General features: G+C 43.3%; 1 protein-coding gene across 3 annotated transcripts in view; it reads left to right on the top strand.

Annotated features, from left to right (window-relative positions):
• Positions 1-14865, top strand: part of LOC145354835 (uncharacterized) — a 43051-nt gene extending 28186 nt beyond the window's left edge. For 2 of the 3 annotated variants that reach the window (XM_080206351.1, XM_080206352.1), the window contains 2 exons: positions 1697-1825; positions 8242-14865. In XM_080206351.1, the coding sequence (XP_080062477.1) occupies positions 1697-1825; positions 8242-8484 (372 nt within the window). In that variant the 3' untranslated portion in view covers positions 8485-14865. The other variant, XM_080206353.1, reaches the window with a different exon arrangement.
• The last annotated feature ends 85 nt before the right edge of the window (positions 14866-14950 follow it).

Raw genomic sequence — 14950 nt, 5'->3', positions numbered from 1 at the left:
GTGGCCATCGAGATGATGGCAACATTGGGAACGTTTTTCCCTCCTTCTCCAGAGATTTGTGCATGGTGTCCCTTCAGACACGATCCACCTTGGATCTCCAGATGAATTTGAAGAAGGCTCAGGTGACTGCTGTGACATAGGACAACTTGCACTACGTACATCAAAACAGAAAGTACCTCGTACCGGATGACCAGGTTTTTTCCAGCAATGGCGAGAGAACGTTGCTCCCACATGCCCAGTTTTTTTTTACCTTTGCAATTTGCTCCTCCCAGTTTTTAGTGCACGCCCCAGCTGCTCTGAACCATATCCCCAGTATCTTGAGCTAATCTGGTCTGACAGTGAAGGGGACAAAGGATCAGTCAGCTCAGTTCTTAAAGAACATGGCTTCGCTCTTGCCCCAGTTAACCTTGGCTCTCGAGGCTAGTTCAGATCGCAGACTTTGAGGAGCCTGTGAACTGACGATGGGTCCAAGCAGAAGACAGCCATGTCATTCACAGGACTTTACAGTGCCATCTTCTTCCTTCAAGCTACTGATAACAGAGGTCTCTCGGTGTACCTTTTGGAAGAAGAAACATGAGCACGTTTCATCCTGCTCCATGGAGCAGACCCTGGATCGGAAGATGATCTTGGAGGCCTCTGAAGCAAAGAGTGAGACTTGCTGGCTCTCCTTGGAGATTCTCCTTGACATTGATCCCCATCGACTGCAGTCAGAGCAGATTCCGCATGCTTTTCTGAAGTCAGAACATTTCCCCCCAATCTTTCTCTCTCCCACCTTCTGACCATCGTTATGGATGAAGAACTTCTTGATGTTCCTCTTGATTGCTTCCCACCAGAGCAATCAAGACTCAAAGAAGGGTTTCATGATTTTCCAATCTTTATAATCCCTTTTGAGTTGGAGATTTTCACAGCGGGCCTGTACACGGCTCCCACAAGTGCCTTCTTGCCTTTACCATTTCTCATCTTTATCCAAACCGTTTCCACATCCTGGTTTCCTGAACTTAGGTCATCCTTCTTTATTTCGCTAATAATTTCATCACAATTGTACAATTAGCAATTATTCAGGATGGATTAGTTAAAATGTGCCAGTGCTTCACAGGACAAAGATTTGTGTCAGGTGTTTTAGTTTCTTTACTCTCTGAATAAAACTGAATAGGGGATGCCTGTCCTCAGGGCTTCTCCCACTCTGCTGTAAGTTCAGTAAAAAGCCCGCTTACACGTGTAAAATTGCTTCTTTTTATTTATGCTGTGCTTGTCTTTGATTTACTGCTTGAAATCTTGCTGAGCACATAAGACACACATTTTGCAGATACCCACAGCTACTTGCCAAATTTCATTATCAACTGGAGAGAACCCACCATTGTATTAGATAATGGAGGCTACTCTGTATTTAACTCAACTAATTTTAAAGGATATTTTCCTCACTATTTGTTCAAATACACTCCAATGCTTCATTTTCAGAATTTGTCATCACCACAGCACAGGAGATTACTCAGCCTGTTTTGTCTAAGCTAATGCTTCAACTGAAGTTGTCCATTGTATTTTCATATACTTGCCCTCTCCTGTGTCATTTAACATCCTTCTGTTTTCAAATATTTATGTTATTCCCTTTTTATGAAATATCTGATCTGAAGTAAACGTGTATGACGGGCAGAATGTAGAACTGATAATGGAACTCAAATTTCTCTGCAATTTGCAGGGAACCACAACGTCTGTACCCAGGACTGAAATCTCTTGTTACTCGTGTAATGCCACTGAGAACTGTGCAGAGTATCAGCTTGCTAACTACACAACGGAAAAATGTGAAGATCCCAATTCTGGCTGCTGGGTATGTCCATAGTTACATTCACCTTGTCTTTATCCTAAATGCCAGAACCTTCTATCATTTGTGCAATAATGGCTTAGACCTGCTGCTACAATGCAGGCTCACAACTGTATTCAAGGGGTTAAGATTAGCATAGCCATTTCCTTTTACGCTAATGGTCAACTCTACAGGACTTTATCAGCACATTGATTTAAGTAAAAGCACGGCAGTCCTCCAGCACATTGTGCAGTGTGTTAACAATGCAAATCAATGCTCGCCGTGGTGCATTCCATTGTGGAGAAGCATCTACAGGAATGATAGAAGGAAAAACTGGCATCGTGGGGTGGTTTGAATTGCTCATCTCTGAAGGATTAATTCATCTGCTCTTAGAAGTGTACTAATGAAAGAAACAGAGAGCCAAATCCTAAATCTAAGCAGTCACTGGATAGAAATTGTACTCAACAAGTTCCTGGACTGAGGTCAAAGGTAATTACACAAGCACCAAAACATATTTCTCGCTGTGGGTGTTCACTCTAAGTTAAAGTTAAGCATTTTTTTTATTCTTTCATGGGTTGTGAGTGTTGCTGGCAAAACCCATTCCTAATTGCCCCTGAAATGAGTGGCTTGCTTGGCCGTTTCAGAATCCAGTTACAAATCAACCACATTTCTATGGATCTAGGGTCACATGTATCCTATGCCAGGTAAAGATGGCAGATTTCCTTCCCTAAAATACATTTTTTAACCAGATGGGCTTTTATAACTATTGATTATAGTGACATAGTCGCTGTGGACTAATTTATGATTCCACATTTTTAAAATTGAATTTAAATTCCACCCGCTGCCATAGTGGAATATGAACCTGTGCTCCCAAAGGATTACCTGGTCTCTGAATTGCTTCCCCTGCACCACCATCTCACCAAAGAATCCATTGCTGATTGTTGTAAAAATCCATTTGGTTCACTAATGTTATTTAGGGGAGGAAATCTGCCATCCTTACGGTCTGGCATAGATGCAACTCTGGATCCACAGCACTGTGATTGACTCTTAAATGCCCTCTAAAATTACCTAGCAAGCCACTCATTTAAAGGAGTGTTGTGGAAAATTACCACCTAGGAGTCAGACTGGGGGTGCAACAATATAATTTTATTTAACGAAGCTTCGTGGAGAAAAGGCACTGGCACTCTGCAGTACTGGACAGCTATCTTCCCTCAATGATACAATAGGAGCGGTCCATCTTTATACCTTCTACACAATAGATGCGGACATCATTAACACATCATCGTAATCAAACAGGTGAACGATCGTTTAACACATTGTTATAGACAGATACAGACATGAGCATTTTAATATCACGTTGTTCCATGAATGGATACATTTCCTCTTTATCAATGACTTATTCCTGCATTTATGTATTCCTATTCCTACTTGTGGCTCATCTCTCTATCAGACCCCATTGTCCCAGGACTGTCTTTATCTTTAAGGTGCCTGGCTTCCTGCGGTATTTGTTCCCTGCATGTTTAATTCAAATAACTGTCTGTCCTGTATGTTTAATTTTCAAGTAGCTGTCTTGCATTGAAAGTCAGTGCCTGCTTAATGTCTTTTAACCCTTCATTGCTGGGCAGCTATTTTATGCCAGGTATCCATCTTTATGATTTTTTTTCTCCACCACAGGAGCAATTGGGGATGGGCAATAGACACACACATTTCTTGAATGAGTTTTAAAAAAGCTACTTCAAAATAGTGATCCCAATCACAAGATCTCTATCTCCATTTGATTAGGTATTCTACATAAGATAATTGATTTCTGGTTATAGAGTCATAGAGGCTTATAGACCCTTTGGCACAACTTGTCCATGCCACCCTTTTTTTTTCAAACTTCTAAGCTAATCCTAATTGCCTGCATTTGGCCCATATCCCTATATAGATATCTTAACTATCTAAATGCTTTTTAAAAGACAAAATTGGACCCGCCTCTACCACTACTACCACCTCTGTCAGCTTGTTCCACGCACTCACCACCCTCTGAAGAAATTGCCCCTCTGGACACTTTTGTATCTCTCCCCTCTCATCTTAAACCTGTGCCCTCTAGTTTTAGACTCCCCTACTTTTGGGAAAAGATATTGACTATCTAGCTGATCTGTGCCCCTCATTATTTTATAGACCTCTATAAGATCACCCCAGAGAAAAAAGTCCCAGTCTATCCAGCCTCTCGTTATAATTCAAACCATCAAGTCCTGGTAGCATCCTAGTAAATCTTTTCTGCAGTCTTTCTAGTTTAATAATATCCTTTCGATAATAGGGTGACCAGAACTCTCACAGTATTCCAAGTGTGGCCTCACCAATGTCTTGTACAACTTCAACAAGATGTCGCAAGTCCTGTATTTAATGTTCTGACCGATGAAACCAAGCATGCTGAATGCCTTCTTCACCACTCTGTCCACCTGTGACTCCACTTTCAAGGAGCTATGAACATGTATCCCTAGGTCTCTTTGTTCTCTAAGTCTCTCCAATGCTCTTACCATTAACTGAGTAAATCCTGCCCTGGTTCAATCTACCAAAATGCATCTCCTTGCATTTGTCTAAATTAAACTCCATCTGCCATTCGTCAGCCCACAAGCCAATTGATCAAGATCCTGTTGCAATTGGAGATAACTTTCTTCACTGTCCAGTTAGCGTCATCTGCAAATTTACTAACCATGCCTCCTATATTCTCATCCAAATCATTAATATAAATAACAAATAACAGTGGATCCAGCACTGATCCCTGAGGCACACTGCTGGTCACAGGCCTCCAGTTTGAAAAACAGCCCTCTATAACCACCTCTGGCTTCTGTTAAGAAGCCAATTTTGTATCCACTTAGATACCTCACCCTGGATCCTGTGAGATTTTACGTTATGCAACAGCCTACCATGCAGTACTTTGTCAGAGGCCTTGCTAAAGTCCATGTAGGCAATATCAACTGCCCTGCCCTCATCTACCTTCTTGGTTACTCCTTCAAAAAGCTTAATCAAATTTGTGAGACATGATTTTCCACTCACAAAGCCATGCTGACTGTCCCTAATCAGTCCTTACATCTCTAAATGCTTTTAGATCCTGTCTCTCAAAATACCTTCCAACGACTTACCCACCACAGATGTGAGGCTTACTGGCCTGAAGTTCCCAGGCTTTTCCTCTTTAAACAAAGGCACAACATTTGCCAGTCTCCAATCTTTAGGCACCTCACCCATGACAATCGATGATTCATATATTTCTGCTAGGGAACTCACAATTGGTTAGAGCTTGACTATTGTATTAAGTGATTAATTTTTAATGTCCAAGCCATCAATTCTGATTGACTAAGTATTCCATATCAACATATCAACACCTCTAAGGTAGCCACTGGTCACAATTTAGCGGTCTCATGAGCCGTGGGTGCAAATACCGTTAGGACCACTAAATCTCATGAGCGGCCAGCAGTGGGATTTGTGCCAGTAAGATTTTTGAATGAAATCTTCTCTCCAATGATGCTATCAGGTTCACACCCAGGAAGGGCATGAGCCTGATTGGCATATTTTATAATGAATGTACATCTCATTGCAGGGCTTAACGCCATGTCTTCTGCCCTTTATTATATCATCCCACCCAGCCATTGTGACATCATGGCAGCACAAATCACTATTGGTTTTCAAAAACCAAAACCAGCTATGGTGACCACACAGTCTACCTCCTGGGTGGTGAGGGGCATGGCCCCCTGGCACTCTGTCTTGGTAGTGTCAACCTGACAGCACTAGTTGGCATTCCAGGGGCAAGGCCACTAGGGAGACCCATTCGTGGGGGTTCCCCTTATATGTGGTGGGGTGGTGCACCCTGATGCCTGTGTGGGGGCAAGGGCCAATGCCTGTGAGTGGGTAGTGTGATGTCTGGAGCGGGGGGGGGTTTGATGCCTGTGAAGGGGAAGGGAGGGTGCCCTGATGCATGGAAGGGGGAAGGCAGTATCCGTGAGGGGGATATCCCAGTGCTTATGTGGTGGTGGTGGGGAATGGCCGATGCTTTGGAGGGGAGGGGGCGGGTGCTCCATGTCCGTGGAGCTGAGTGGGGGAGTTTAATTCCACCGCATATCAGGACACCTTATAAAGATGGCACCCCAATCTCTGTGGAGCAGCCATGCGGACTCTATCAGACCACGCCCTTCCAGAGTGATGGCGCAAATCATATCCCCAGATTCTTCATGCACTCAGTGCCAGGAAGTCTGCAGTGAAAATTCCAATTTTCAGTCTGAACCTGAGACTCTCACTGGAATTCTCCCATCCCACCCAATATGGGAATCATATTGGGCGGGGAGCGGACTATGCAAAGGTCTGTTGGGCAGGATTTTTCAGGTTTGAGGCGAGTTTGGCTGGAAAATCCCGCTCTCTGTCAGATTTTGGGAAAATTCTTCCCATTGTCCCTATAGACTCTCTGTCTCCAGCCTGACTGAATGGAATGTGGCTTTATAGTGATGTAAATGGTGGCAGCCATTTTAAGTTTCAGTCCATCTTTGAAATAATCTTTGACATCAGCAGGTGTGAAGTTCCATACTGAGTTGACTGGACAGTGAGAACTTCAGAAACTTGACCAAATTGCAGTTGCAGACATATCAGATGACACGTGGCAGCCATCTTAACGCGGGGTCTTTGTTTTAAAAGTTGAAATGGCCTCATTCTAAAAATTCCACTTGTAAATCCAGCAGAATAAATTAAAATTTAATATTTGACATCAACCTGTTCGTGCCATTTTAAAGATCTATATATTTGAATCCCTGGTCATATTTTCACACACTCTGCCGGCAGGTTTTTAGGTGAGGGAAGAAGGAATAGTATCTTTTCTTGGTTTCCGCCCGTCCTGACCTCACAACGGGGACAGGCATAGCCTTGGAAAGGCTCATCTCACCCTGCTCCAGTCAGCATGGCCTTAAGCATTGCCATTTAAGGGCTGTTTCGCACCCAGCCTCAGTCTTTCAGCTGGTGGGAGGATTTCCCGGATGTGGGGAAGCGTGAAAATGATTGGGCTGAAGACTTGGGTGGGAAGAGGGATGGTCTCCATCAGAGGTCCCCCTCCAACATTCGGTGTCCGCTCACTCCCTTAAGGTTTGGTGGCTGCTGGACTTCCATCCCTGCCTAGTTTCATCCCCAACACCCCAATAGCCACTTTCTATCATTCCATCCCCTTAGCCCCCCCCCCCCCCCCCCCCCCATGCCTTCCCATCCCTCCCCACTGTGGGAACCCATAACCGTATCTTGCTGTGCAGTTCCAGAATTTTGGCTCAAGCATGTTCAAGCACTTCCCCTTCAGTCCATTGCAGCTCCTGTCTCTGCAAGGAGTAGACAGCTGCTGGTTGGCATCTCTTTAAGGTGGGACCTGCTCCCGAATGAGGGGCTGAATCCCGCCTGTAGTCAATCGATAGTCATTTGAGGATGAAATCGCTGCAAGGCAGGCAGAGTCAGCAGGTTGGGGGGGGGTGGACCCTGCCATCTGAAATATTAGGCCCCCCCCAAGTCTCTTTAGACTGCCACTGTTTCTAGCTTATCACTGTGGTTGGTGAGGGACTCCTGGACAACAATGCTTGATGTGGAGTGGCTCAACTCAAGCTATATCCTCTGGCAACATGGTAGTACAGTGACCCGTTCCAGGAAAAATGAGTTGTGGAACAGACATATGCATGTCTGCCTTAAGTGTCTTGAGTCACAACAAAGCCTCTGAGCCTAAGTGGATGTACTTGCATAGTGGCTATATTACTAGTAATCCAGGAAATGTGAGTCCAGCAACCACATATCAACATGGCTAACCCATAATTGTTCTCTCAAGTTACCTAGGAAGTCAATCAGTTGTTTCAAATCGCTAAAATGAATAAGATATTTTCATGTGACCTAGGCATCAAATTGAGACACAACAAAGGCATTCCCAATCCAATCAACTCTGCAAAGCCCTCCTGATTAATATCTGGGAATAGCTCTACTACAGATAAGTCAACGGACAGCCCTGACATGGTTATACTGACAGAATCACCCCCATCAGCCAATATCCCAGAGTCCTCAAAATATGTCCAATTCCAATGTCACCAAGAGTGACTTGGTAAGTCATCTGCTCTCCTATGATTGATGATAAAACATATCATCTATTGTGAGTATCTGTAGGAGGATACAAATTTATTCAGCCAGGTAGAGAAACTATTGTGAATGACATGCACTGCACATTTGCAAGGATCTTAATCATCAATCTTTTTTTAATAGAGATAAGAAATGCAGAGGAAGGACAGCACAGTCAAGCAGCCTTACCAGAGTGGCTGCCTACACTTAACAAAATTTCAAAGCAGCATTAATGGGCAATTAAAATGATTCTAATTTTCAAAAAGATAAATTATTTTCTTTGTCTTATTGAGTAAAGTGCTATTTTAGATTCTAATTCTGATATTGTTTTGCAGATCTGGATGACTGTCTTAGGCAATGAAACTATTGTAGCTCGCGGCTGCAGGGAAAGTTGCACAGAATCCAACAGGGAGGAGAGTTGCAAAGAATTGACAGCTGTGAAGTATTGTACCAAGTGCTGCCAAAATCCTGAGTGCAATGTGGAGGTGTTATTCAGTCATGGCACAAGAATAAGACAGAACATATGTAACATGCTTGTCATTCTTTCACTTGTCGTTTCAACTAAATCAATGGTATAAGAGGAAAGTGTTGAATCTTTTAAGGCCAGACATTTTCAAAACCCGCACATAGAGTCATTCCACATAACTTATTTCATGTCACTTTGCATGATTTCAATTGACAGCTCACACTGGTGTTTCTGCTTGTCATGACTTGTAGCACAGAACGTGACTCAAATAGAATAGCACCCAAACCACTTACATAATTAATATAGTAAATGATTAGTTGTAGGGGTAATGATGTTTAATCCTGTCATTATGCTCTCCTGACCTCATGAATTGCCCATGGGACACATACATGAATGGATATGGGAGGTAGCTGATTTAAACATTCACCATCAGACATGGTTGGGCCACATAAAGCACCAATAGATCTTAATTTAGTCTTCCAAAAGCTACAATTATTCCAGGATCATCCCGGAATGCAAACGTAATTCCCAGTTTATTTTCGTTAACCATTCTCTTAAACACTCCCTCTCCTGTCTTCTCCACCCTCATCTCCAACAAGGTGCAAGAAGCTCACAGACTTTTGTTACTAAGTTTGAGGCATCTGATCAGGTGCCTCTGCAACTTCCTTTTCATTTCTATCCCACTAGACCAAACTTCAGCCAAGGTTCTCCCCTGCCCTAGCACTGGACTTGCATCTTCCTTTATTTTCTCTTTTGTCTCCCCTCATGTCCTCTTTGAGCTCATCATGTCAAGGAGCCCAACTCAAGGCTCCCTCAACCCTATTACTACTAAACTGTTGATGACCTAACTTCTCTTCTTAGCTCGTATGTTAGAAGATATTGTTAACAGTTCTCTTCCTCAGGTACAGTCCTTTGTTTTTTTCAAATACATCATTACCCTTCTCCTGAAGGAAGACACAGTTGTTCCCCTCCATTATTGCTAAGTACTGCCTCCATATGCTCTTTCCTCTCCTAAGTCCTTGAACGTGTTGTTACCTCCCGCGTCTGGTACCCGTTTTGTCCATACTCCATGACTCCCTGCCGACTGTGTTTACAGCAGGCACAGGCCATGTAAAGTATAAGGTAGGACATGCTTACCACCCTTCCACCCACTATGATGCCCTATGATACAGTGGATGGAGGGGTGCCAAAATCGTCACATTACCCACAATTTTTAAGTAAATAATTAAGGATCCATTGAGCTTGTTAACAAGCCAGTTAACCTGGATAATATGCTACCCATGTCATAAAACAATTGGTGTGAGTAGATGGGCAATTAAAAAAAATCTTGTGCACCCCACCCCCCAAGATGTTACCTCCCCTTTGTTCCTCCCCACCTATCCTCCGAAATGTGCCCTCCATTCCCTTATCCTAGGCTATCCAATCCTTCCCCTTCCAAGTCCCCCACCTTACCTGAGTCCAGATGCTGTGGCTTCCTTCCTCATGGGCCAGCTTGTATCCCAACACTGCCTATTACTCAGTTCTGATACTGCTTAGACCGCTGGAGCAGCTGGCCAGTCACATTAACCAGCATCTCTCAAGGGCAGGATTTCCTTTCTTTGAGACACATGTTATGGCTGTGAGGCAGGCTTCTTTTCCGTGTATCAGCTGCCAGCTGACGGTAGCAATGCAGAGGGGGTGGGGTGAGCTTTTGTCATCAAAGTCACAAATGGCATCCTATGTGACTGTGACAAAGTTAAACTAATTCTTCTCATCCTTCTTGACCTGTAAGAAGCCTTTGACCACACTCCTCCAACGCCTGTCCACCATCGTCCAGCTGTGAGCTTGCATTCACTTGGTTCTGTTTTGATTTTTATCTAATCATAGACAGCGCTTTAAGGGCTCCTCCATCTGCTCCTGCACAGTCAGCTCTGGCGTCTCTTCAGGATCTATCTATGGTCCCTTCCTAAATCTATATGCCAGCGATGTCCACAGAAAACAGCACCATTTCCACAAATATGTTGAGGACATTCAGATCTACCTCACCACCACCTCTCTAAAACATTCCACTGTCTCTGAATTGTCAGACTGCTTACTCAACTTCCAGTAATGGATGCGAAGAAATTTCCTCCAACTAAATATTGGAAAGACCAAAGCCGTTGACTTTGCTGCTATAAACTTAATTTTTTAACCAATGATTCCATCCTGCTCCCTGGCAATTGTCTGGGGCTGAACCAGACTGCTTACCACTTTGGTGCACTATTTCACCCCAGGATGAGCTTCCAACCATATATTTGCACCATCACTAAGATTTTTCTATCCCCATAGCATCACCCCACTCTGCTCTGCCTCAGCTCATTAGCTGTTGATATTCTCATCCATGTCTTTGTTATCTACCTTCTGTAAACTTATCATCCATCTCTCCTGCCCATGTTGTAACTCACTAAGTCCCATCAACTCTGTACTCCATGACCTATGTTGGCTCTTGGTTAAGCAAAGCCTTAATTTTAGAATTGCCATCCTCACTTTAAAATCCCTCCATGGGCCTCGATTCCGTAATCTTCCAAGATAGCTGCACTTGGCAAATCTGGTTTCTTAAACATTCCCAGTTTTAATCACTCCACCATTGGTCACCATATCTTTAGCTGCCTAAGCTCTGGAATTTTCTCCCTAAACTCTCTACCTCTCCACTTTTCCTCCTATGTGGTGCTCCATAGCTTTTGGTCATTTGCTATCATATCTCTTAATGTGGTTCAGTCATTTCTTAACACTCCTGCAAAGTAACTAACATTAAAGTATCTACAGAAATAAGAGATTCGTTGTTAAAATTCTGGGGGTTCATTTCCATTATTTTTGGATACCTGAGATTCTACTCTACTTATTTCATTGCCACGTAATCTGAAATAGAATTGATGAATAGAGAAATGAATACTGTTGCAGGTTTTGAGCTGGATCAGTGTTTACATTTTGTTAACACAGTGAAAAGTAAATGGGGTTTTGTAACAAAATGAAAGCGGTTTCCTCAGCACACAACACACACACAGCACAATTCCTCCTGGGACTGCAATCACCTTTTGTTTCTATCCCTTTTTCAATTAGCTATTGCCTTTAAGTTTGGAGAGAGAGACAGAAATCATTTGCAGCAGAATGACATTATGAAATAATAACATGGTGACACAATTCTGTGGCACAATTTGATGAGAGCTGTTACACAAATACATTTAAGGGGTCTTGATATGTTTTGCATTTATATCCCATGCATTGTAGAATTCTCTCTCTAACACTCACTAATGCCTAAGGGTGATATTGGAACACTATACAGAGAAAGAGAGCAGTTAGGTTAGCAACTGTTTACAATTAGACAAAGGGATTTGCATGGTAAATATGTGGTACCTCTTTCATTTGAAAAGTCTTTGTCTTCGATTTCCTCTCTTACATTTTTCTCTCTATTACTACTCTGTCTATTTTTTTACACCTATCTTAGATGGTTGCTATTCTCTGAGACATGACATATTATAGCAATGTGTATCTGCAGGATAATAATCTCATATTTGGCACTTATTTTCATCCAAGATCGCCCAATTCCATCACCTTCTGCTGAAATTCATGCTGCCCCTAGGTTCAACTACTCCGATTGATTTGCAGCCTGTCTCCCACATTGCACCTACTGTAAATTCTCCCAAAATGTTGCTACCGAGTCCCATTGACCCAGCATCCCTGTGCTACTGACCTAAACTGGCTCCCAGTCTGGCAACATTTTGATTTTAAATTCTCATCTTTGTTTCCAAATTCTTCCATGGCTTTGACATCTGTGAATCTCTGAAACCACTGCCAACCCTATAACCCTCCAGGATCTCTGTACTCCTCCAATTTTGGCTTATATTGCACATCCCCAATTTTCTTTGCTCCACCATTCAGCAGCCCAATTTCTAAGCCTATAATGGTAAGGTTTTCTCAACATATCTGATGGCAAAAAGCTACGTCAACATTGTGATAAGAGGAAAACTTAACTGCCTGTCATGGTATCATCTCCTATTATTCCAATTTCTTTATAGGCCTCTGGCATCTGGCCTGTTTATTTTCCTCCAAGCCCACTTAAAAGAACAACTTTCACTTGTAGAGCACTTCACACCCAATGAACTTCCTTTGAAGTCACTATTGTCATATAGGCAACTGTAGCCACTAATTTGCGTACAGCAAGGCCTTCATAAGATGATTGACCAGCTCAACAGATTTGGGTCTTCCTTAAACAATCACATGGGATCTTTCACACCTCCTGAACACCTAACACCAGGAATGCACAAATGGTCTGTCAACCAAGATTGTTCCAAAACCCACATAAAACATATGATTCAGAGGAAAGCATGCTTTCACCTGAGCCCAAGTCAAATGCATGGTACAGGATGGAGGATCTAGGCTGTTCACAGCCAGCTCTTCCATTCGGAAACCTACAAAGCAGGACTGAGTACAGAAGGAAAATGCTGGATCAGCCATCCAGGGCAACGAGGGAACATTCAATTCTTATTTTCTCATGCCGTCATGTAATCTGTCCAATGCGATTTCAATGCACAAACTATCAACCAGAGGAGAGAGTGCTGCTGCTTAGCTGAGGCTGACACCATCTTTTTTTGCTACATTCTGATTCTTTCTTGTTGGCTTGGGGTTTACTTTTGATTCTCTCGTGTTACTATGAAATTCATAGGATGGGATTTTACGGTCTTACTCGTCTTGAAACCGTAAACCTCGCCCAAGGTCAATGGATCCTTTCCATGGTCCGCCCCTCGCCCGCTCCGATTCCCATGGTGGGCGAGACGGTAGAATTCCGGTCATAGAATCCCTACGATGCAGGAGGCCACTCTGCCCATCAAGCCTGCACCAACAATAATCCCAACCAGGTCCTAACCCTCTAAATCCATGTATTTACCCTACTAATCCCCCTGACACTACGAGGCAATTTAGCATAGCCAATCCACCCAACCAGCATATCTTTGGACTTTGGGAGGAAACTGGAGCACCCGAAGGAAATCCACGCAGACATAGGGAGAATGCGCAAATTCCACAGTCACCCAAGGCTAGAATTGAACCTGGGCCCCTGGCGCTGTGTGGCAGCAGTGCTAACCACTGTGCCCTACTGCTACTATGTGCTGTACTATAACTAAATTTCCATGATTTCCTTTCACTTTTTTGTTTAAAATTCATACAAACATATAAATTAAAAGCAGAAGTAAGCTAATCAGCCCCTTGAGCCTGCTCCGCCATTTGATAACATCAGGATTGCTCTGAATGAGGCCTCAACTTTAGTTGCCTGTCTATCCCTTATATCTTTTGACTCCCTTGTCAATCAAGATTTCAATATGAACATTGCTCAGAATTCTCATTCTCTCATAGAATCCTAGAACGAGGCCAATTGGCCCATCAAGTCTGCACTGACCACAATCCCACCCAGGCCCTATCCCCACAACCCCATGCACTTACCCTAGCCAGTCCTCCCACAGGAAGGGGCAATTTAGCATGGCCAATTCATCTGACCCACACATCTTTGGATTCTCCTGCTGCCGAGTTTCTTTTTTCCAATCCCTCCTATTCCTGTTAAAATGTTGTACCTCTTCTTAACCTGCTGATCTGAGGACGGGGAGGAAATGGAGCCTAAATCGAGATAAGGTGTTGTATCTGTCCAGTTCAGCCACTTGAACCAGCTTCTTAATCAAAGTTTTACCAAAGTGCCTTTATTAACAAGAAAAATAAAGTACAGGCACAGATCTATAATGCAACAAATTTTATTAAATATAGTTATCCCGTAAATTACCCACTATGCATACAAGAAACACCCAGGATTCAGCTATACTATCCATAAAGATAGCTTGGTAAGCTGTAGATCCGGCCTGTGAATCCCTCTGGTTTGTCTTTGCAAAGGTGATTCCCGCTGGCCGTTTTTTTTCTTGCTTGCTTCCTTCCTTTCTTCTCTGATCTGGTTGGTCTCGGTCATCTCCTGCCTTGAGTCTTCACTCCCAAGGTGTCTGGAATGTCCACTTTATCCCCCTGTGGCTTCGTGCCTTTTCCACCTGTCTTTGGCCTTCTGCCAATGGGGTCTCAGTGCCCATGATCTAGTTGAAGACTTGTTGACAGGACACCTGAACCCACCCCAGGTGCCTTGGAGTCTGTCTGGCCCCAACTAGGCTGCGAACAATAGGCCAGTGCATGTCAAATGGAGCGACGATCACTTGATGGGTTATCGATAGGGCAGATCCAGACATGCTCTGGCAGTCTGTCATGAGTTCTGTGTATTTGAATGTTGCCATGATGTGGAGATGCCGGTGTTGGACTGGTGTAAACACAGTTAGAAGTCTCACAACACCAGGTTAAAGTCCACCAGGTTTATTCGGTCGCACAAACCACTAGCTTTTGGAGTGCTGCTCCTTCATCAGGTGAGTGGGATTTCAGTTCACAAACAGGGCATATAAACACACAAACTCAATTTACAAAATCATTTTGTAAATTGAGTTTGTGTGTTTATATGCACTCCAAAAACTAGTGGCTTGTGCTACCAAATAAACCTGCTGGACTTGAACCTGGTGTTGTGAGACTTCTTACTCTATTTG

This window comes from Carcharhinus amblyrhynchos, chromosome 18, assembly GCF_965287045.1.
Source record: "Carcharhinus amblyrhynchos chromosome 18, sCarAmb.v2.hapA, whole genome shotgun sequence".
Lineage (NCBI taxonomy): Eukaryota > Metazoa > Chordata > Chondrichthyes > Carcharhiniformes > Carcharhinidae > Carcharhinus > Carcharhinus amblyrhynchos.
Note: the sequence above shows the minus strand (reverse complement) of the source record. Positions and strands in the feature narration are given on the sequence as shown.